Source organism: Anolis sagrei, chromosome 4 (assembly GCF_037176765.1).
Source record: "Anolis sagrei isolate rAnoSag1 chromosome 4, rAnoSag1.mat, whole genome shotgun sequence".
NCBI lineage: Eukaryota > Metazoa > Chordata > Lepidosauria > Squamata > Dactyloidae > Anolis > Anolis sagrei.
In genome coordinates this window covers 10,161,957-10,183,743 of record NC_090024.1, presented here as the reverse complement: position 1 = coordinate 10,183,743, position 21,787 = coordinate 10,161,957, and the positions used below count along the sequence as shown (strand labels likewise).

The 21,787-nt window shown below is 45.3% G+C and overlaps 1 protein-coding gene across 4 annotated transcripts in view; it reads right to left on the bottom strand.

Annotated features, from left to right (window-relative positions):
• The window catches only part of PTP4A3 (protein tyrosine phosphatase 4A3), a 165,928-nt gene that overhangs the window by 29,108 nt on the left and 115,033 nt on the right, over positions 1–21,787 (bottom strand). For 3 of the 4 annotated variants that reach the window (XM_060775942.2, XM_067467253.1, XM_060775943.2), the window contains 2 exons: positions 9,384–10,263; positions 2,187–2,279 (listed from right to left, as the gene is read on the bottom strand). In XM_060775942.2, the coding sequence (XP_060631925.1) occupies positions 2,187–2,279; positions 9,384–9,488 (198 nt within the window). In that variant the 5' untranslated portion in view covers positions 9,489–10,263. Of the gene's footprint in view, positions 1–2,186; positions 2,280–9,383; positions 10,264–21,117; positions 21,489–21,787 lie in introns of those variants that run through there. The other variant, XM_060775944.2, reaches the window with a different exon arrangement.

Below are 21,787 nucleotides of genomic sequence, written 5' to 3'. Positions count from 1 at the left end.
CTTCTTTCCTCCTTCCTTTCCTTCCTTCCCTCCCTCCATTCCCTTCCTCCCTTTCTTCTCTCTTTACTTCCTCCTTCCTTTCCCTTCCCTTCCACACTTTTGTCATTCCTTCCCTCTCTCCCTCTTTCTCCTTCCTTCCTTCTCTTTCCTCCCTCTCTTCCCCCCTTTTCTCCCTCCCCCTCTCATCCTTCCTTTCTTCTCTCTTTACTTTCTCCCTCCTTCCCCTCCCCTTCTACACTTGTGTCATTCCTTTCCTCCCTCCCTTCCCTCTTCCTCCCTCCCTCCTTCTCCCTCCCTCCATTCCCTTCCTTCCTTTTGTCCTTCTTTCTCTCTTTCCATTTTTCCTCCTTCCTTTCCTTTCCTCCCTTTCTCCCTCCTTCCATTTCCTCCCTCCGTCCCTCTCATCCTTCCTTCCTTCTCTTTACTTTCTCCCTCCCTCCCCTCCCCTTCCACACTTTCATCATTCCTTCCCTCTTTCTCCTTCCTTCCTTCCTTCCCTCCCTTTCCTCCCTCCCTTCCCTCCCTCTTTCTCCCTCCCTCCATTCCCTTCCTTCCTTTTGTCTTTCCTTCTCTCCTTCCTTCCTTCCTTCCTTCCTTCCTTCCTTCCTTCCTTCTTTCCTTCCCTCCATCCATTCATGCTTCTCTTCTACCCTTCCTTCCCTTTTGTCTTTCCTTCCTTCCCTCTTCCTTCACCCCTTCTCTCTTTCTCCTTCCACCCTTCCCTTCCCTTCCGTCCTTCCATTCTCCTTCCCTTCTTTCCATCCATCCATCCATCCATCCATCCATCCATCCATCCATCCATCACCAGGCAGCCAGTCCTCCTAGTAGGGAGTGCTAGCATATGGCCTTCAAATTAGAAAGTTTGCCCATGCCTGGTCTATAGTCATCATTCTGGAGAACCTAGGCTGGATCTAAAATGCCATATAATCCAATTTCTGAATCTGCGCTATCTGCTTTGAACTTGATTATATGGTAGTGTAGACCCTAGAAAACAACAACAACAAAAACTTTATTTTGGTATCCTGCCACCATCTCCCCGAAGGCACTCAGGGCAGCTTGCATGAGGACAAGCCCGGTCAAACACTGAACTAAATCAACACAGTAAAATTTATAAAAACAAGATCACAGAACAACATAAACAGAATACAATAACATCCTCTATCATCCCAAAGACTACAAAGTAATCAAATACTAGACTTGGGCGGTCAAGGTTTGAGTAATATGACTTCCCCTCACATATTTATACATGGCTATCATGTCTCCTCTCAGCCTTCTCTTCGGCAGACTAAATATGCCCAGCTCTTTAAGCTGCTCCTCATAGGGCATTTGAGTCGCCCTCCTCTGGACACATTCCAGCTTGTCAACATCTCCCTTCAATTGCGGTGACCAGAATTGGACACAGTGTGATTCCAGATGTGGTCTGACCAAGGCAGAATGGAGGGGTAACATGACTTCCCTGGATCTAGGCACTAGGCTCCTATTGATGCAGACCAAAATCCCATTGGCTTTTTTAGCTGCCGCAGCACATTGTAGGCTTCTGTTAAATGGTAATCCATGAGGACTCCAAGATCCTTTTCACACATACAAGCCCTGGCCCTTGAGCGCTCCAGCTGGAGGTCAGCTGTGACTAGCAGTGCTGTAGAATTTGAAGAGGCAAGAATGGAGGGTGAAAGAGAGAAACGTGCCAAGAGGAAAGCGTCTCAAGCCAACCCCGACCGAGACCGCCTTCCATCTAGAAACTGATGCCCTCACTGCGGGAGAAGATGCAGGTCAAGAATAGGTCTCCACAGTCACCTACAGACCCACCAGTACACTGATCTTGGAAGACTATCCTACTCGGACAACGAGGGATCATCTAAGTAAGTAAGGGGTCAAGGGCCTTTCCAACCTTTTTCTTTTTAGAGTACACTGTAGTGCCTCCCAACCTTTGGGCCTCCAGGTGTTTTGGGCTCCCAACTCCCAGAAATCTCAGCCAGCTTACCAGCTGTTAAGAAATGTAGGAGCTGAAGTCCAAAATACCTGGAGGGCCCAAGTTTGCCCATAGAATAAGCAAACTAAATTCCAACAAGGACTATAATGACCATGGTAACTTTCAATACAGGTTTCAATAAACAAGCCAAGTTCCAATGCAGGGTTACAGCAAGCAAGCTAGATTTGAGCCAACGATCTCAGGCTAAGTTGCTTACCATGACAGTAATGCCATCCTTCTCCAGTGGAGTCTTGTCATAAGTTACTTCACACACTCTCACGACTGTTGTTGCACCATACTTCTTCAGATCCTGGACAATATGAAAGGGGAGACAACAGCAATAACATTTAGTCCACTTGCGTTTTGTCTGGAAGCAACATTGGCATCAATTATCTGACAATGGTTCACTTTGTATTTATTTTGGCCAAGATGGTTTGCCCACCAAATGCCCAAACTGGATGAGCTTCGCAAAGACATGTCTGGAATTAAAATACCTAGAAAAGGAGGCTTCGGGGTCTGAAGGGGCTGGCAAGAATATATCCAAATATATCCAAAAATTGAAATTTTAAATTGAAAAGTTGGGGGGGGGGGGGGTCGTCTTATGCACCCAGTCGTCTAGTACGCCAGAAAATACGGTACTTGCAAACAGATAATGAAGACTCAGTGAAATGGCATCACCGGTTCCATGGTGACCCTATCATGGGGTTTTCTAGGAAAGATTTTATCACAGGGTGTTTTCCCAATGCCTTCCCCTAAGGCAGTGGTTCTCAACCTGTGGGTTTCCAGATATTTTGGCCTTCAACTCTCAAAAATCCTAACAGTTGGTAAACTGGTTGGGATCTGTGGGAGTTGTAGGCCAACACACCTGGGGACCCACAGGTTGAGAACTACTGACTTGAGATTAAGAGATGATAGTTGTCATCACTAAGATGACTTAGTGGATTTCCAATGCTCTAATCACTATATCATGATGGCTACATGACACAGTACTCTATATCACAAAAATTCTGGCAGTGGGTCAACTTCCGATGGCACTTGACCTTGGAATTACATCAGAGGACCTACAAAGGTCTAGTTAAGAGATCTCTCTAGGTCCTCCAGCAAGTCTATATTTAATTTCTGGTGGAAGCTGACCACAGATTCACCTTGCAGAATTTTGAGATATCATGAGAACAATCAAATCCACAAAAGTTAAACGTACAACTGTAGACAGTCAACTGTAAATCCAACTTCACCAGGTTTTCAGCAGGTCTTAAACAGCTTTACCCATGTGTTTTAAAATTGAATTATTGTTGATTTCTTTGACATAAACCCTACTCTAATTCAAGTTATATTTATTTTTTGCTTCAGGATATTGTAAGGTATTTTGGGTCCCATGCTGAGAGAAAAGTAGCGTATGTATGTATGTATGTGTAACTACATAAATATTGAACAAGACCAAAACAGAGGTGATTTTTTCGCAGAGCAATGAAGGAGGATGCATGAGTAACAGTATTAATAAAACAAGACCTTTCACTCTGCAGTTGTTCTCAACCTTCCTAATGCCGCAACCCCTTAATACAGTTTCTCATGTTGTGGGGACCCCCCCCCAACATATTTTTTCCATTGCTATGTCATAACTGTAATTTTGCTACTATTATGAATTGCAATGTAAATATCTGATATGGAGGATGTATTTTCATTCACTGTTCCAAATTTGGCACAAATACGTGATACGTCCAAATTTGAATACTGGTGGGGTTGTGGGGGATTGATTTTGTCATTTGGAAGTTGTAGTTGCTGGGATTTATAGTTCACCTACAATCAAAGAGCATACTGAACCCCACCAACAATGGAATTCAACTAAACTTGGCACACAGAACTCCCATGACCAAAAAAAAATACTGGAAGGGTTTAGTCAGCATTGATCTTGGGTTTTGGAGTTGTAGTTCACCTACATCCAGAAAGCACTGTGGACTTAAAAAATGATGGATCTGAACAAAACTTGGCAGGGATACCCATTATGCCCAAATGTGAACACTGGGAAAATAGACCTTGACATTTGGGAGTTGTAGTTGCTTGGATTTATAGTTCACCAACAATGGAATTCAACCAAACTTGGCACACAGAAACCTCACGACCAACAGAAAATACTGTGTTTTCTGCTGGTCTTTGGCAACCCCTCTGACACCCCCGCGTGACCCCCCCAGGGGTCCCGACTCCCAGGTTGAGAAACACTGCTCTGTAGCAATTCAAAAAGTGAACTAATATGAGAATAATAACAGGCATGGACAAACTTTGGCCTTCCAGGTGTTTTGGGCATCAATTCCCACAACTCCTAACAGCTGGTAGGCTGGAGGGCCAAATGTTGCCCATGCCTGATAATATCCTTTGGGTATACGCTGGGATTTGGATCCGGCACTCCTTGTTGTTCATTCGTTCAGTCGTCTCCGACTCTTCGTGACCTCATGGACCAGCCCATGCCAGAGCTCCCTGTCAGCCGTCACCACCCCCAGCTCCTTCAAGGTCAGTCCAGTCACTTCAAGGATGCCATCCATCCATCTTGCCCTTGGTTGGCCCCTCTTCCTTTTGCCTTCCACTTTCCCCAGCATAATTGTCTTCTCTAGGCTTTGCTGTCTCCTCATGATGTGGCCAAAGTACTTCAACTTTGTCTCTAGTATCCTTCCCTCCAGTGAGCAGTCGGGCTTTATTTCCTGGAGGATGGACTGGTTGGATCTTCTCGCAGTCCAAGGCACTCTCAGAACTTTCCTCCAACACCACAGCTCAAAAGCATCGATCTTCCTTCGCTCAGCCTTCCCTAAGGTCCAGCTCTCACATCCGTAGGTTACTACAGGGAATACCATGGCTTTGACTAGGCGATGGATCTTTGTTGCCAGTCTGATGTCTCTACTCTTGACTATTTTATTGAGATTGGACATTGCTCTCCTCCCAAGAAGGAATCGTCTTCTGATTTCCTGGCCACAGTCTGCATCTGCAGTCATCTTTGCGCCTAGAAATACAAAGTCTGTCACGGCCTCCACATTTTCTATCTCTATTTTCCAGTTGTCAATCATTTTTGTTGCCATAATCTGGGTTTTTTGACGTTTAGCTGCAACCCGGCTTTTGCGCTTTCTTCTTTCACCTTGATTAGAAGGCTCCTCAGCTCCTCCTCGCTTTCGGCCATCAGAGTGGTGTCATCTGCATATCTGAGGTTGTTAATGTTTCTTCCAGCCATTTTCACCCCAGCTTTGCATTCATCAAGCCCCGCACATCGCATGATGTGTTCTGCATACACGTTAAAAAGGTTGGGTGAGAGGATGCAGCCTTGCCGTACGCCTTTCCCAATCTTGAACCAGCACTCCTATGGATACTGAAATCCATGGTTACTGAAGACCCCTTAGGTACAGTGGAGCAGATACATGGTGCCCCTTATATAAAATGGCAAATGTTTGCTTTTTGGAATTTTCTAAAATGTCAAGCTGTTGTGCAATACATGGGTGCAGAATCTGTGGATACGGAGGTCCAAATATGTCTTCAGCTTTGGTTGCCCCGGTCCAAAGAGTGCAACTTTAGAGAAAATGTATCCTGGGCGGAGCAAAAGACTGGGTTGCTTTGTACTGCTCCACTTCCAAGAGTAAACAAGGGCATTTATTTTTAATCCGTGTAGGTATGCAACAGTTGCCCACGTAACCAGAGCAACATCTGTGGACAACAGAGCCAACTTGGCTGGGGCAGCAATGGAGAGGGGAGGAGGAGGAGGAGGTGCGGAGAAGAGATGCGCGGCTAAAAACAGCGCACTGGCTCCCAGCCCGGGCATTAAAGAGGGCAAGAAGTGTCAAGTCCGAGTCCAGAAGCACTCGATGGGCCAGGAAGGGAGAGGGAGGAATTACAAGGCGGGGGGAGGAACACAAGGCGCATTATGAAAAACGACTTTGCCTGAAGAATCCACGGTAGGAAACGCTGCTTTGAAGGAAAGCACAGCTGGGGTGTTCGGCGTCACCTGGACCTGCCCAGGCAGGTTCTGCAATCCAAGACCTCACAGCTGTCTCTCAAAGGAAGTTCAAGATTCAATTCAACATCAAGCCTAGAACTTCTGTGCATGTTCATTTTCTCTGGAAGGCACGAGTTGCAGAGGAGGGAGAGGAAATGGCACGGCTATGTTTATTTCATTACGATCCCAAAAAGGGTATCTGAGGGAGGGAGGAAGAAAAGCTCCCCCAGGTTCAGAAACTGAAGGATCACAGAGTCATAGAATCAAAGAGTTGGAAGAGACCTCATGGGCCATCCAGTCCAACCCCCTGCCAAGAAGCAGGAATATTGCATTCAAATCACCCCCGACAGATGGCCATCCAGCCTCTGTTTAAAAGCCTCAACTTCTGGTCTTCAAGATGGATTATATTTCAACTCAAATCATAGAATCCTAGAGTTAGACCTCCTGGGCCATCCGGTCCAACCCCATTCTGCCAAGAAGCAGAAAAATTGCATTCAAGGCACCCCCGACAGATGGCCATCCAGCCCCTGTTCAAAAGCTTCCAAAGAAGGAGCCTCCACCACACTCCACGGCAGAGAGTTCCACTGCTGAACGGCTCTCACAGTCAGGAAGTTCTTCCTCATGTTCAGATGGAATCTCCTCTCTTGTAGTTTGAAGCCATTGCTCCATTGCGTCCTAGTCTCCAAGGAAGAAGAAAGCAAGCTTGCTCCCTCCTCCCTGTGGCTTCCTCTCACATATTTATACATGGCTATCATGTCTCCTCTCAGCTTTCTCTTCTTCAGGCTAAACATGCCCAGCTCCTTAAGCCGCTCCTCATAGGGCTTGTTCTCCAGAACCTTGATCATTTTATTCGCCCTCCTCTGGACACAATATTCCAGGTGTGGTCTAACCAAAGCAGAATAGAGGGGTAGTATGACTTCCTTAGATCTAGACACTATGCTCCTATTGGAGGCCAAAATCCCATTGGTTTTTTTTGCCGCCACATCACATTGCTGACTCATGTTTAACTTGTTGTCCACGAGGACTCCAAGGTCTTTTTCACACGTACTGCTCTCGAGCCAGGAATGGAGCACTGTCTCCGTTAAGGAGATACGTTTTTCCAACCTGGTTCCCATTGGGTTTAATGGACTGTTGTTGTTTATTTGTTCAGTCGCTTCCGACTCTTTGTGACCTCCAGCACAGGTCAGAGTTTCCTGTGGGCCGTGGTCACCCCCACGGTCAAGTCAGTCACTTCAAGGATACCATCCATTTTGCCCTTGCTCTGCCCCTCTTCCTTTTTCCTTCCCTTTTCCCCAACATCATCATCTTCTCCAAGCTTTCCTGTCTTCTCATGATGTGGCCAAAGTACTTCATCTATGCCTCTAATATCCTTCCTTTCAGTGAGAAGTTGGGCTTTATTTGAGTATTGTTATATGTTCTGCAGTTGATGATGCTTGGTGATGGAAGTGTTACTGTAAGTATTTGTTCTGAAGGGTTTAGTAATCTGTAAGTAAGAGTTCATGGGTAAAAACAATTAAGGGTGGATGTATGCAAGAGATGGGTTGCAGCTGGGTGTTTGTGGATATAAGGAGTGAGCCTTGGAAGTGATCTTGGGGAGAAAAATATTGTCATATTTTGGTGGTGGATGCTGCTGGTTTTCCCCCCAGGTCTGTTGGATTTTTGGTATCCAGACCTGTCTCCTGTAATCTTGGAACCTTGAACCTTTGGACTGGCTTTTGACTACAGTATAGACTCTTGATCCCTGGACTTTGTTTATTGAACTCTTGGTGTTTGACCACTGGACTGGACCCTTTGACTACGGTGTAGTTTTTGCTATCAGTTTTTGTTTATTCTTTGGCTGAGTGCTATCTTTATGTTTTATATTTTGGTCAATTAAAACAGCCAGCAAGTAAGTGCTGTTTTAATTAAACTGTTTGATAAAACTGGGACTTTGGTTCATCTCTACCTAAATAAGGCAAAGGCCTGGCAACGTGACAAGTATGGACTGGTTAGATCTTCTCGTGGCCCAAGGCACTCTCCGAATTTTCCTCCAGGACCACAGTTCAAAAGCGCCTATCTTCCTTCACTCAGCCTTCCTTATGGTCCAGCTCTCGCAACCATAGGTTACTATGGGGAATACTATTGCTTTAACTATGCGGATCTTTGTTGCCAGTGTGATGTCTCTACTCTTAACTGGACTGCAATTGCTATTATCCCCTGGGAGCATTTTAGTTAAAGATGAACAAATCCCCATGGATGGGTCCAAAGCAGACTTCCTTCCCTCCTTTTCAGATCCACCCTCCAATTTGTGGATGCTATAGGGCAAAGTCTCAGGAAGAAAGGAAGGAGGGAAGTAAGGGTTGTAGAAAGTAGGCACACTGTGAAAATAACAAATATAGGCACTCTGGGAAACACCCCTATTAAATCAGCTTCATTGGCTGCCAATAAGTTGCTGAGCCAAATTCAAGGTGCAGGTCATGACCTATAAAGCCCTAAATGGTTCGGGACCCGCCAATTCCGCAATAGAATCTCATTCTATGAACCGGCACAAGCTCTAAGATCTTCCAGGGAGGCCCTCCTCTTGGTCCTACCTCCGTCACAAGCACGGTTGGTGGGGACGAGAGAGAGGGCCTTCTCGGTGGTGGCCCCCCGCCTCTGGAACACCCTTCCAAGGGAAATAACACAGGCCCCATCCCTCCCCTCCTTTTGTAAGAGCTTGAAGACCTGGTGGTTTCAACAAGCCTTTGAAAATGACCAGTTCTAACTCAGTCTTACACATTGTCGAATACGGATTTATTCTTCCTACCAATTACCCAGATCACTTCCTCTAATCGGCCTTGGAATGAACAGCCATACACCCGTACCTAATATTATTGTTGCCTGCCATAGCATTGGACTTAATTCCCAGGCCCCCTAGAATTTCTGGGCTTGCACAAATCTTGGCCCAGCCTTTTAAATTTTTTAATTGCCTCGAACAGGCAGGATTACTTTTAATATAGGTGTATTATGGTGACAATGCTTATATTGTTTAGTTAAACTTATGGTTATGTTGTTTTACTTTGTATGTTTTGTGATGTTACCTGGGGACCGCTCTGAATCCCTTCGGGGAGATAGAGCGGTATATAAATAAATTATTAGTATTATTATTATTCCAATTTTCTGAATCAGCATCCCAAATAACCAAACCAAATCCAAAGTTGACCAAAAATTGATTCATAATCCTTTTGGTACTAAAGTTGGAGAGTGGTTCTTGGTCAAAGTGGTTCCTGGTCAAGGTGGTCCCTGGTTACAGTGGTCACTGGTCAACAAGAAAGGTTGCTTTAGATGCTGAAACTTTGTGTCCCATTCAGCAGAGCCTCAAAATTCAAGGCACCATCCCTGAGAAGGTTTATGCAATTATTATGAACGAATAATATCACCGCAAAGAGTTTTATGCTATTATAGTCATTGCTGAACTCCACTTACCTCAATGAAGGTGTTCAGCGTGGCATTGGTAGGATTGTGAGTGATCAGGAATCTCATGTTCTTGTAGCAGACCTCGACAGGGGCAGGTCTGTTCATACGGGCCATGGTGGTGGTACTGGTGGTACTGGTGGTGAAGGGCAAAATAAGATGGACTGGAGGGGAGGAGGAAAAATGAACAAAAACAAAGAATTCGCCCTCCTAAAAGCCGGGACAGAAGAAGAGAATTTCGGGGCAAAAGGAAAACAAAAAGGACTCTAAAGTTTGGCAAAACACTATCTTTTTCCCTCTCTTTGCCCCACCGAATCGACACAAATTTGTGCAAATCTCCCCAGTTTTCAGGACACAGCGTAGGCTGGATTCTCTAAACCATCCAATTAGAATCAAAGAAACCCTGTGCTCGACTGATGAAAAGGAAAACAAAACAAAACAAAAATATATCCGCCAATACTTAAAAGGAAAAAAAATGTATAGATATATATCTGCCGTAGTGTCAATTTCCTTGGTGTGTGCAAATTTAGAGTAGTCGTCGTTCGGCTTCCCTTCTTAAGCTCTCTTCAGAAAGGCTTCTGCATTCGGTGGACCTGCCGGCGCTGCTCTTGCGCTGTCACGTTACCCCATCTGGATATGTAAAATATTTGCGGGGAGCGAGGGGAGCCTGGCGCAGGTCAGGCTGGGGCGGCACCCAGCAAGAGTCTTCCTGAGGCGGCAAGAGCCATGCACAGGAGACCCGAATGGTGATGCCCGGGGGCTCAGGGCGCCAGCTTTGTGCAAGGCAGCAGCGGGGTTCGGGCTTCAACGGGCCGGATGTTGTGCGTGGCAGTGCTTAAAGGTGCGGCCAGGCCCCTCCATAAATCCACAGCCGATCAGCATACGAGACAATCTGGGGGAGAAACAAAAAAACGGGAGAGAAGGAGAGAGAGAAAGCTTTGGTCAGTGGAAGTCTCATTGAATTCCGCCTCGGAGTTTAAGATCCACCGGGGAGGCCCTGCTCTTGGTCCCACCAGCATCACAAATGCGTCTGGTGGGAATGAGGGACAGGGCCTTCTCGGTGGTGACCTCCCTCCACTGGTTGCCTAGCACATTTCAAAGTGCTGGTCTTGGCCTATAAAGCCCTATATGGCTCTGGCCCAGCTTACTTGTCCGAACGTATTTTCCCTCTACGTTCCGCCTCATAGTTTAAGATCCACCAGGGAGGCCCTGCTCTCAGTCCCACCAGCCTCGCAAATGTGTCTGATGGGAACAAGGGACAGGGCCTTCTCGGTGGTGACTCCCCTCCACTGGCTACCAATCCATTTCCAAGCACAATTCAAAGTGGTAGTCTTGGCCTATAAAGCCCTATACGACTCTGGCCCAGCTTACTTGTCCGAACGTATTTTCCCTCTATGTTCCACCTCATAGTTTAAGATCCACCAGGGAGCTCCTGCTCTCAGTCCCACCAGCCTCGCAAATGCAAGGGACAGGTCCGTCTTGGTAGTGACCCCCCTCCACTGGCTGCCAGTCCATTCCCAAGAATAATTCAAAGTGGTAGTCTTGGCCTATAAAGCCCTATACGACTCTGGCCCAGCTTACTTGTCCGAACATATTTTCCCTCTATGTTCCACCTAATAGTTTAAGATCCACCAGGGAGGCCCTGCTCTCAGTCCCACCAGCCTCGCAAATGCAAGGGACAGGTCCGTCTTGGTAGTGACCCCACTCCACTGGCTGCCAGTCCATTTCCGAGCACAATTCAAAATGCTGGTATTGGCCTATAAAGCCCTATACGGCTCCGGCCCAGCTTACTTGTCAGAATGTATTTCCCTCTATGTTCTGCCTCATAGTTTAAGATCCACTGGGGAGGCCCTGCTCTCCGTCCCACCAGCCTTACAAATGCATCTGGTGGGAATGAGGGACAGGGCCTTCTTGGTGGTGACTCCCCTCCACTGGCTGTTGGTCCATTTCCGAGCACAAAGTGCTGGTCTGTCGCAACTCAGGATTGATTCACCTTGCTCAAGACACCACCACACACCAAGGCTGTAGGTTTTTTAGTTTATTGAAGAAAAAGCAAAATCAAAAACATAGAAGTAAAGTTGCAAAAGTTCAATAGCCAAAACAGAGTCTTAAATGCAAAGGCAAAGTTTCCAAGATCCAAAGACAAATAACATGAAGTATAATCCATTAGCATTGGTTAAACAAGAATCTATGGCAGCATGACAAGGTCCCCAAAAATCAAGTTTAGAACCAAAGTCCCAAAGAGCTAGAAGCTTTCCCCAAAAGCCGAGATAATTTCAGAGAAGTTAACAGGGTGTAAGCAACATTGCACTGACAAAGGACTGACTTCAATCAGATCATTAAGTATGTTTCCCTAGCATGAAAGCATTACGTTGACCTTGAACTTCCCGTTTGTTGGCAAGCCGCGCACTTCGACGTATCCTTAATTGCATACGGTCCTCCCTAATCAAATCTCTATCACCTTCAAGGCCGGAAAACTCATTATGCTGGGACTGGTCACCCTGGGAACCGAGAGGCACTAAACTCCCAGATGGAGCCGACTCGTCCACCTGCAGCTGTGAAGTTTCACTATCTTCATCTAAAACAACATTCCTTTCTCTGGAAAACAGAAATGCCGTCTCTTCTTCAGAATCAACACTGTCTGCCTCAATAACAGGGACATGTTCAGAAATCGGTAACCCATCATCCTTCTCATCCTGAGGAAACTCAGGCTCAGAAAGCTCAGGCTCAAAGTGAGCCACAACATGGTCCTGGCCTATAAAGCCCTATACAGCTCCAGCCCAGCTTACTTGTCCGAACGTATTTCCCTCTATGTTCTGCCTCACAGTTTAAGATCCACCGGGGAGGCCCTGTTTTTGGTCCCACCAGCCTCACAAATGCATCTGGTGGTGACGAGGGACAGGACCTTCTCGGTGGTGACGCCCCTCTTGTGGAATTCGCTCCCCAGTGAGATTAGATCGGCCTCGGAGTTTAAAATCCACCGGAGAGACCCTGCTCTCGGTCCCACCAGCCTCGCAAACACGTCTGGTGGGAAGGAGGGACAGAGCCTTCTCGGTGGTGACCCCCCTCCACTGGTTGTCGGTCCATAATCCTTTCCTTTAGGAAAAAACCGAAATCGTGGTTTTGGAACCAGGCTTTCGGCTAGCAGGCACAACGGCACTTCGGACATTGAACTGGACCATATGATTGTGATACTAATGGAAACTGCAATATGATTGTTTAACTAATGTTATTGTTTTTAAATGATTGTGTATTGATGGTTTTATATTGTTGTTATATTGTGATTTGCGGCATCGAATGGTTGCCAGTGTTGCCCGCTCTGAGTCCCCCCTCGGGGGTTGAGAAGGGCGGAGTAGAGATGTTGTAAATAAATAAATTTGGAAGAGGTCACAAAGGGATTTCAGAGAAGTGGACACCTCAGCAAAGGTGTCCAGGCATGGGCCAACTTCGGCCCTCCCTCCAGGTGTTTTGGACTTCAACTCCCACAATTCCTAACAGCCTACCGGCTGCTGGCACAATTTTTGAAAATGATGGGTTTTGCGAATGAGAAAAGAACATAAAGAGAGCTCCGAGAATGAACATAGCACACGTTTCACAAGCCTGCGTGTCCCAGCAATCCCTATAATTTGGGATTGGGAATGCACAAGGGATCATAGCAAGCATTGTGGGAACATTAATTGTAACTAAACGTGTGTGTGGTTTCAAGTCATTTCCTACCTATGGTGAACCTGTTTCGAGATTTCCTTGGCAAAATTTGCCTTTGTCTTCCTCTGAAACCTGAATGTGTGACTCATTCAAAGGCAACCAAAGAGTTTCCATGGCTGAGTCAAGATTTGAATTCTGGTCTCCGGAACCATCATCCAACACCCAAATGAAATGTGCCACCTGCTTATTTAAATCCCAACAATGGTGTGTCATCCTATAAAGTCATATTTCTTGTTTCCAAACAAGTTTTAAATTGTTTTATACTTCTTTATATCAATGATGTTTTAATAAAATAGTTTAACTTCCTTTTAACATGTTTAATTCTGGAAGCTCTGGTGGAACAGTGGATTAAACTGCTGAACTTGCTGACCAAAAGGTCAGCGGTTCGAATCTGGGGAGTGGGGTGAGCTCCTGCTGTTAGCCCCAGCTTCTGCCGACCTAGCAGTTCGAAAACATGCAAATGTGAGTAGATCAATAGGTACCGCTTCTGCAGGAAGGCAACAGCACTCCATGCAGTCACGCCGGTCACATGACCTTGGAGGTGTCTATGGACAATGCCGGCTCTTCGGCTTAGAAAGGGGAGATGAGCACCACAACTAGACTTAATGTCAAAGGGAAATCTTTACTTAACTTTTTTTTATTGTCAGGTTTTCAAGTTGTATCATTACACTAAACATAGGATATTGTTGCAATCCAGAGCAGGAAACGAGGTCCTATCCACCACACTTGACTGTGAAAAACAATCCTTTTTTATTGAAGAAAAATGGTTACAAAATAAAGGAAAAATGCAAGTCAAAAGCCACAGCAAAATCAGCAAACATGAATTTAAATGTACAAAACAAAACCCAAAGCCACACTGTAAAATACTGGAATCTGTTAGCAATCCAATAACCGTACTTGATATCCTAGAAATCTTTCAAGACCATGACCAGGGAAACCGGGAGAACTGCCAAGGTCTTCATCAATCTGAAACGATGCCTGAACTGAGAAAGTCAGCCCGGCGGAAGGCACTTAAAGCCGAAGAATTGGTTCCGTGAACCGCCCCTCTGCTTTGAAGCCATTGTTTGTATTTCTTTTAATCGGGAAGACCTTCGCAAGCTGCGTGATTTACTTCTGTCTTGCCAAATCTGGCCCCTTCTGTTGTCATTAAAGTTACCAGGTGCAGAAGGGAGTGAAAGGTCATGGCTTCCCTCTGAAACATTCTCATGAACACTGGTACTTTCATTTTCCAAATCTACAGAAGTTCCTTCCTCACTAATTTCAGGAACATTGGCATTTTCCAAATCTACAGAAGTTTCTTCCTCACTAATTTCAGGAGCATTGGCATCAAGAGGTACATTTCCACTAGCATCAGTAAATATATTTTCATTAGCATCAGGAAGAACAAACAGAGAATCAGGTTCAAGTTCAAACTCAGGCTGAACCCCAACAGATATCTGGCCATTTTTGTAGTTTTAAATAATATTATTTCAACAGAATTCATATTCTATCTTTCAATGGTTTGGGTTGCTGGAGGTTTTTAGTGCTATATGGCCATGTTCTAGAAGCATTCTCTTCTGACGTTTTGCCTGCATCTACGTCAAGCATCCTCAGAGGTTGTGAGGTCTGTTGGAAACTAGGAAAATTGGTTTTAACATGGAAGTGGAAGGGGAAGAAAGTGGAAGGGAAAGAAAAGAGGGGGAGGAGGAAGGAAGGAGAGAAGGAAAGAAAAAAAGTAAGGAGAGAAAGAAAGGAGAGAAAGAGGAAGAGAAGATTGGCCACAGCTAGTATATTATATTCCGTACAGTGGCCCTAATTTCTCATGCCAGTAAGGTAATGCTCAAGATCCTGCAAGGAAGACTCCAGCAAGACATGGAGCGAGAGATGCCAGATGTTCAAGCTGGGTTCAGAAAAGGCAGAGGAACGAGAGACCAGATTGCCAATATCTGCTGGTTAATGGAGAAAGACAGGGAGTTTCAGAAAAACATCTACTTCTGCTTCATTGACTATTCTAAAGCCTTTGACTGTGTGGATCATAATAAATTGTGGCAAGTTCTTGGTGGGATGGGCATACCAAGCCCCCTTCCCTCTCTCCTGAGGAATCTGTACAAGGACCAAGTAGCAACAGTCAGAACTGACCACGGAACAACAGACTGGTTCAAGATTGGGAAAGGCGTACGGCAAGGCTGCACCCAACCTTTTTAACTTGTATGCAGAACACATCATGCGATGTGCGGGGCTGGATGAATGCAAGGCTGGGGTGAAAATTGCTGGAAGAAACATTAACAACCTCAGATATGCAGATGACACCACTCTGATGGCCGAAAGCGAGGAGGAGCTGAGGAGCCTTCTAATCAAGGTGAAAGAAGAAAGCGCAAAAGCTGGGTTGCAGCTAAACGTCAAAAAAACCAAGATTATGGCAACAAGAATGATTGACAACTGGAAAATAGAGGGAGAAACCGTGGAGGCAGTGACAGACTTTGTATTTCTAGGTGCAAAGATTACTGCAGATGCAGACTGTGGCCAGGAAATCAGAAGACACTTACTTCTTGGGAGGAGAGCAATGTCCAGTCTCGATAAAATAGTGAAGAGTAGAGACATCAGACTGGCAACAAAGATCCGCCTAGTCAAAGCCATGGTATTCCCTGTAGTAACCTACGGATGTGAGAGCTGGACCTTAGGGAAGGCTGAGCGAAGGAAGATCGATGCTTTTGAGCTGTGGTGTTGGAGGAAAGTGCTGAGAGTGCCTTGGACTGCGAGAAGATCCAACCAGTCCATCCTCCAGGAAATAAAGCCCGACTGCTCACTGGAGGGAAAGATACTAGAGACAAAGTTGAAGTACTTTGGCCACATCATGAGGAGACAGGAAAGGCTAGAGAAGACAATTATGCTGGGGAAAGTGGAAGGCAAAAGGAAGAGGGGCCGACGAAGGGCAAGATGGATGGATGGCATCCTTGAAGTGACTGGACTGACCTTGAGGGAGCTGGGGGTGGTAACGGCCGACAGGGAGCTCTGGCGTGGGCTGGTCCATGAGGTCACGAAGAGTCGGAGACGACTGAACGTATGAACAACAACAACAACAAGTATATTATATTATTATTACAAGGTTTTTAGCCTTTTTCTGCCAAATAGTGTGGACTTCATGAAAATGACAGCTCAGAAATGAGAGCACTGAGTAATGGCAATTAATGTCCAAAATCTATCTGAATAAACAAGGTCTCTACCTACTGGCAGAAGAAAAGCAGAGAGAAGGGTCCAATTTTCTGTCTGGTGTGAAACAGTTCCACGGGTTTGGACAATTAACACAGTTTGACACCACTTTCACTGCCGTGACTCAATGCTATGGAAAGCTGGGACTTGTCATATTTTGGTGCATCAACACCTCCTTGGCAAAGACTTTGTAAAATGACACCTTCTGCGATTCCATGGCATGGAGTCATGGCAGCTCAAATGGTGCCAAACTGAATTCATTGTACAGTGTAGATCAGGCATGGGCAAACTTCGGCCCTCCAGGTGTTTTGGACTTCAACTCCCACAATTCCTAACAGCCGCTAGGCTGTTAGGAATTGTGGGAGTTGAAGTCCAAAACACCTGGAGGGCCAAAGTTTTCCCATGCCTGGTCCAGATACACCCTTGACTATACATACTCCAGGGAATCTAAATATCGAATCCATAACTCCTGCTTACTTCCACAAAGCTCAGAAATTTATTTTTGGCTTTTGCGGGGAGAAAAAGGCAGGATAGCATCTGTTGAACGATCTGCAAACAAAGGAAGGTGCCTCCTGATAAGAAAGCTCCAGCTGGGAATGGGTGTGTTTGAGAACGCTTCCTGTCCCTTGCTCACCGCTTCCGAAATCAACCAGGAGCCAGCTTTTCCATCTCAGCCATGTTTTCCATCTGAATCCTTGCTATGAAAATAAAAGTAAACCGGCTTTCCGCTTCCATTTAGGGTGCAGGCTATGGCAACAAAGGTGCCAGTTTGGGCGGGTTGGCAAGGCAGGTTTCGAAGGTAAACACACCTCTTTCCCATTTTGTAATGCAAGAGGGAAACGATCAAGAGAGAACCAATACCACAGAGTGCTTAAAAAGACCGATACCGTACTTCTTGGAGTCGACAAAACACATTTTCCCCCATTTAAAGATCTCGAAAAATAAGGTGTGTCTTAAGAAAGACAGATAGATAGATAGATACACACAAACAAAGGTAAAGTTTTTCCCCTGACATTAAATCCAGTCGTGTCCGATTCTGGGGGTTGGTGCTCATCTCTATTTCTGAGCTAAAGAGCCGGCGTTGTCCATAGACACCTCCTAGGTCATGTGGCCGGCATGACTTCATAGATAGATAGATAGATAGATAGATAGATAGATAGATAGATAGACAGACAGACAGACAGACAGAAAGAAAGAAAGAAAGATAGATAGATAGACAGACACAAACAAAGGTAAAGGTTTTCCCCGACATTAAGTTCAGTTGTGTCCGACTCTGGGTAGTTGGTGCTCATCTCTATTTCTAAGCCAAAGAGCCGGCGTTGTCCATAGACACCTCCTAGGTCATGTGGCTGGCATGACTTCATGGATAGATAGATAGACAGACAGACAGAAAGATAGATAGATACACACAAACAAAGGTAAAGTTTTCCCCCTGACATTAAGTTCAGTTGTGTCCGACTCTGGGTAGTTGGTGCTCATCTCTATTTCTAAGCGAAAGAGCCGGCGTTGTCCATAGACACCTCCTAGGTCATGTGGCCAGCATGACTGCATGGAGTGCCATTACCTTCCAGCTGAAGCAGTACCTTTTGATCTATCCACATTTGCATGTTTTCAAACTGTTAGGTTGGCAGAAGCTGGGGCTAACAGCAGGAGCTCACCCTGCTCCCATATATAATAGACACACCTAGATAGACAGATAGATAGATACACACAAAAAGGTAAAGGTTTTCCCCTGACATTAAGTCCAGTTGTATCAGACTCTGGGTAGTTGGTGCTCATCTCTATTTCCAAGCCAAAGAGTCAGCATTGTCTATAGACACCTCCTAGATCATGTCGCCAGCATGACTGCATGGAGCGCCGTTACCTTCCAGTGGAAGTGGTACTTATTGATCTACTCACATTTACATGTTTTTGAACTGTTAGGTTGGCAGAAGCTGGGGCTAACAGCAGGAGCTCACCCCGCTCCTGTATATAATGCACACACAGAAATATAGATGATTTTATTTTTGTTGTGCTGGTGGTACTGACATTAGTGTGCACCTTAGAATCGATGGCTAACTTAGAATGGAAGAGATACAGTAAACGTGCCATAAATAAAATCAAGCCTTAGAAGACAACTCTCCTTAGAAGACAACATGATAAACTGAAGTTGTAATCTTTGGAGATAGCACAAGACAACACAACTCATAAATAAAAACAATAATGCTAGTTAACGCAGAAGGCATTTGTAAAAGAGGCATATTGTATTATTATAGATAGCAGATCAACTCAATCAAGGAAACCACAACTCGGAATTGGCAAAACCTAAATAAAGGCAACCTGTTGAAGACAGAGAGACTTGGAAGCATCTTATTCAAAAGGAACTCCTGAAGTCAAAGTGGACTTGACAGCAATTGACAGCAACAACAACATGTTTCAGATTCTAGATTCACCAGCCATATTGGATGGAAGTCATGGAAATATTGTGACTAATTCTGGGCACCACAATTGAAGGGAGATGTTGACTCTAAGCTGGAATGTGTCCAGAGGAGGATGACTAAAATGATCAAGGGTCTGGAGAACAAGCCCTATGAGGAACGGCTTAAAGAGCTGGACATGTTTAGCCTATAGAAGAGAAAACTGAGAAGAGACATGATGGCCCTCTATAAATATGTGAGAGGAAGTCACAGGGAGGAGGGAGCAAGCTTGTTTTCTGCTTCCCTGGAGACTAGGATGCAGAAGAATGGCTTCAAACTACAAGAAAGGAGATTCCACCTGAACATGAGGAAGAACTTCCTGACTGTGAGAGCTGTTCAGCAGTGGAACTCTCTGCCCCAGAGTGTGGTGAAGACTCCTTCTTTGGAGGCTTTTAAACAGACGCTGGATGGCCATCTGTTGGGGGTGCTTTGAATGCAATATTCCTGCTTCTTGGCAGGATGGGGTTGGACTGGATGGCACACGAGGTCTCTTCCAACTCTAGGATTCTATGATATTGTTGAAATAAAATCCATCTTGAAGGCCAGAGGTTGAGAAACCCTGGTTTCAAAAACTATTTCGACACAGTAATGCTAATAAAAATATAGTGCACATCAATTAAAAGAGCGACTGGAACAACCAGATACTCGTTAACTACCTGGATAAATAAGGTCTTTGTCTGCCAATGGAAAGAGAATGCAGAAGGGACCATCTTATTCTCCCTTGAGGATCTTAAAACAAACCCACTCATACAGTCTATCTTCCATATCCATGGATTTTGCATCCAAGGACACAAACAGCCATGGCTTGAAAATATTCAAAAAGAAATTTCCATCTATATAAATAAGAATGTCATGTTCGTTTCTGGGATTAGCATAATTCAAAAGCCACTGGACGAATTGCCACTAAATTTGGCCACAAGACACCTACAAACCCAAGGAGTGACCATCACTCAAAAAATGTTATTTTGTCATGAGTTGTAGTTGCTGGGATTTATAGTTCACCCACAATCAAAGAGAACTACATCATAACTACAATGTTGCTACTGTTATGAATCATAATGTAAATATCTGATATGCAGGATGTATTTTCATTCATTGGACCAAATTTGGGACAAATATCTGATACACATCCTTGAAGTGACTGGATTGACCTTGAAGGAGCTGGGGGTGGTGACGGCCGACAGAGAGCTCTAGCGTGGGCTGGTCCATGAGGTCACGAAGAGTCGGAAACGACTGAACGAATGAACAACAACAAACCTGATACACCCAAATCTGAATACTGGTGGGGTTGGGGGGGATTGATTTTGCCATTTGGGAGATGTAGTTGCTGGGATTTATAGTTCATCTACAATCAAAGAGCATTCTGAACTCTATTAATGATGGAATTGAACCAAACTTGGCACACAGAACTCCCATGACCAACAGAAAATATTGGAAGTGTTTGGTGGGCATTGTTCTTGAGTTTGGGAGTTGCAGTTCACCTACATCCAGGCAGCACTGTGGACTCAAACAATGATGATCTGGACCAAACTTGGTACAAATATCCCATATGCCCAAATATGAACACAGATGGGGTTTGGGGGAAATAGACCTTGACATTTGGGAGTTGTAGTTACTGGGATTTATAGTTCATCTACAACGAAAGAGCATTCTGAACCTCATCAATGACAGAATTGGGGCAAACTTCCCACAAGAACCCCCATGACCAACAGAAAATATTGTGCTTTCTGATGGTCTTTGGCGACCCTTCTGACACCCCTTCATTACCTCCCCCCAGGGATCCCAACCCCCAAGTTGAGAAATTACTGGGATTTATAGTTCACCTACAATCAAAGACCATTCTGAATCCCACCAGCAATAGAATTGGGCTAAATTTCCCACACAGAACCCCCATAACCAACAGAAAATACTTAAGGCCATCCAGTCCAACTTCCTTCACTAGGGCAAGAAAACGTAAACAAAGCCCTCCTGACAAAGAGCCATACAGCTAGTTATAGATATATATGATTCAAACACCCAGAGATATAGTATCACAGATTTGAAAGGGACCCCTAAACAAGGACAATTGAATGTTGCATGTTCCATAGTAGGCCAAGAAGACAATCTCTACATTAACACAAGCATAAAGAAATTACCTATATTAGAAACCAACACTTTCTCATTACTTTATTTCCCAGATCACCAGACTGGGCCACAGCAACGCATGGCAGGGGATGGCTAGTTTTATATAACAGAGACCATTTTACGATGCTGTTGTATATAATGGGACTTGAGCATCCACAAATCTTTGCTATCCGTGGAGGGTCCAGACACAAACCACAACAGTTACCAAGAGCCCACTATACCATCTCTCACATAAGGTACAACCTAAACACAAAAGAGAATCTTCACCTTACCTTTTCCCAAGATCAGAATTTCCCAAAACGGAGTATTTCAAAGCACTACGGAGGACGAGCAAAGGCAGGTTTGGTTCACGAATTAAACACAATGGCTGGAAACCGACCCAAAGGTGCCTCTCCTTTTCCCCTCCATGCACGGACTCCAAATAGTATAGCGTTGCTGGCAGACGGCTAAAGTCTCCGGTGTCACCTTCGCTTTGCACGGAGGTGCTTCTCCCATTTTCGGAGAGGCATTTCCTCCTTCCAGCTCGTTGCCTCTCCTTGGAAGGCAGAAGAAGGGCTTTCCACGAAGATCTGCTGAGAAAAGGCCGTCCGAATAAGACGCCGCGGCCTGTGGGAACCCGTGTGCAATGGTGCTCCTCCTGTCCCAACACTCAGAGCACACCAATGTTTGCGCCTGCACTGAATGCCGGCCAGAGACAAACAGCAGCTTTTCACCTTCCTCCTACACAGCAGGGATGGGTGTGCCCAATCATCGTCACTTCACCATTTCCTCTTGTTTTCCAACCTTGAAACTGCTGTGCCAAGAATTTCACCGACCAATCCCCTGCGCGTCCAAATCGGAAACTGCCTGGGATCGTTGCCAGCGGCACCGCACATGGCTTTTGGGTGGTCACGACCAGACAACGACACACAAGGTGTGTACAGAGGAGTGGGCAGGAGAGAT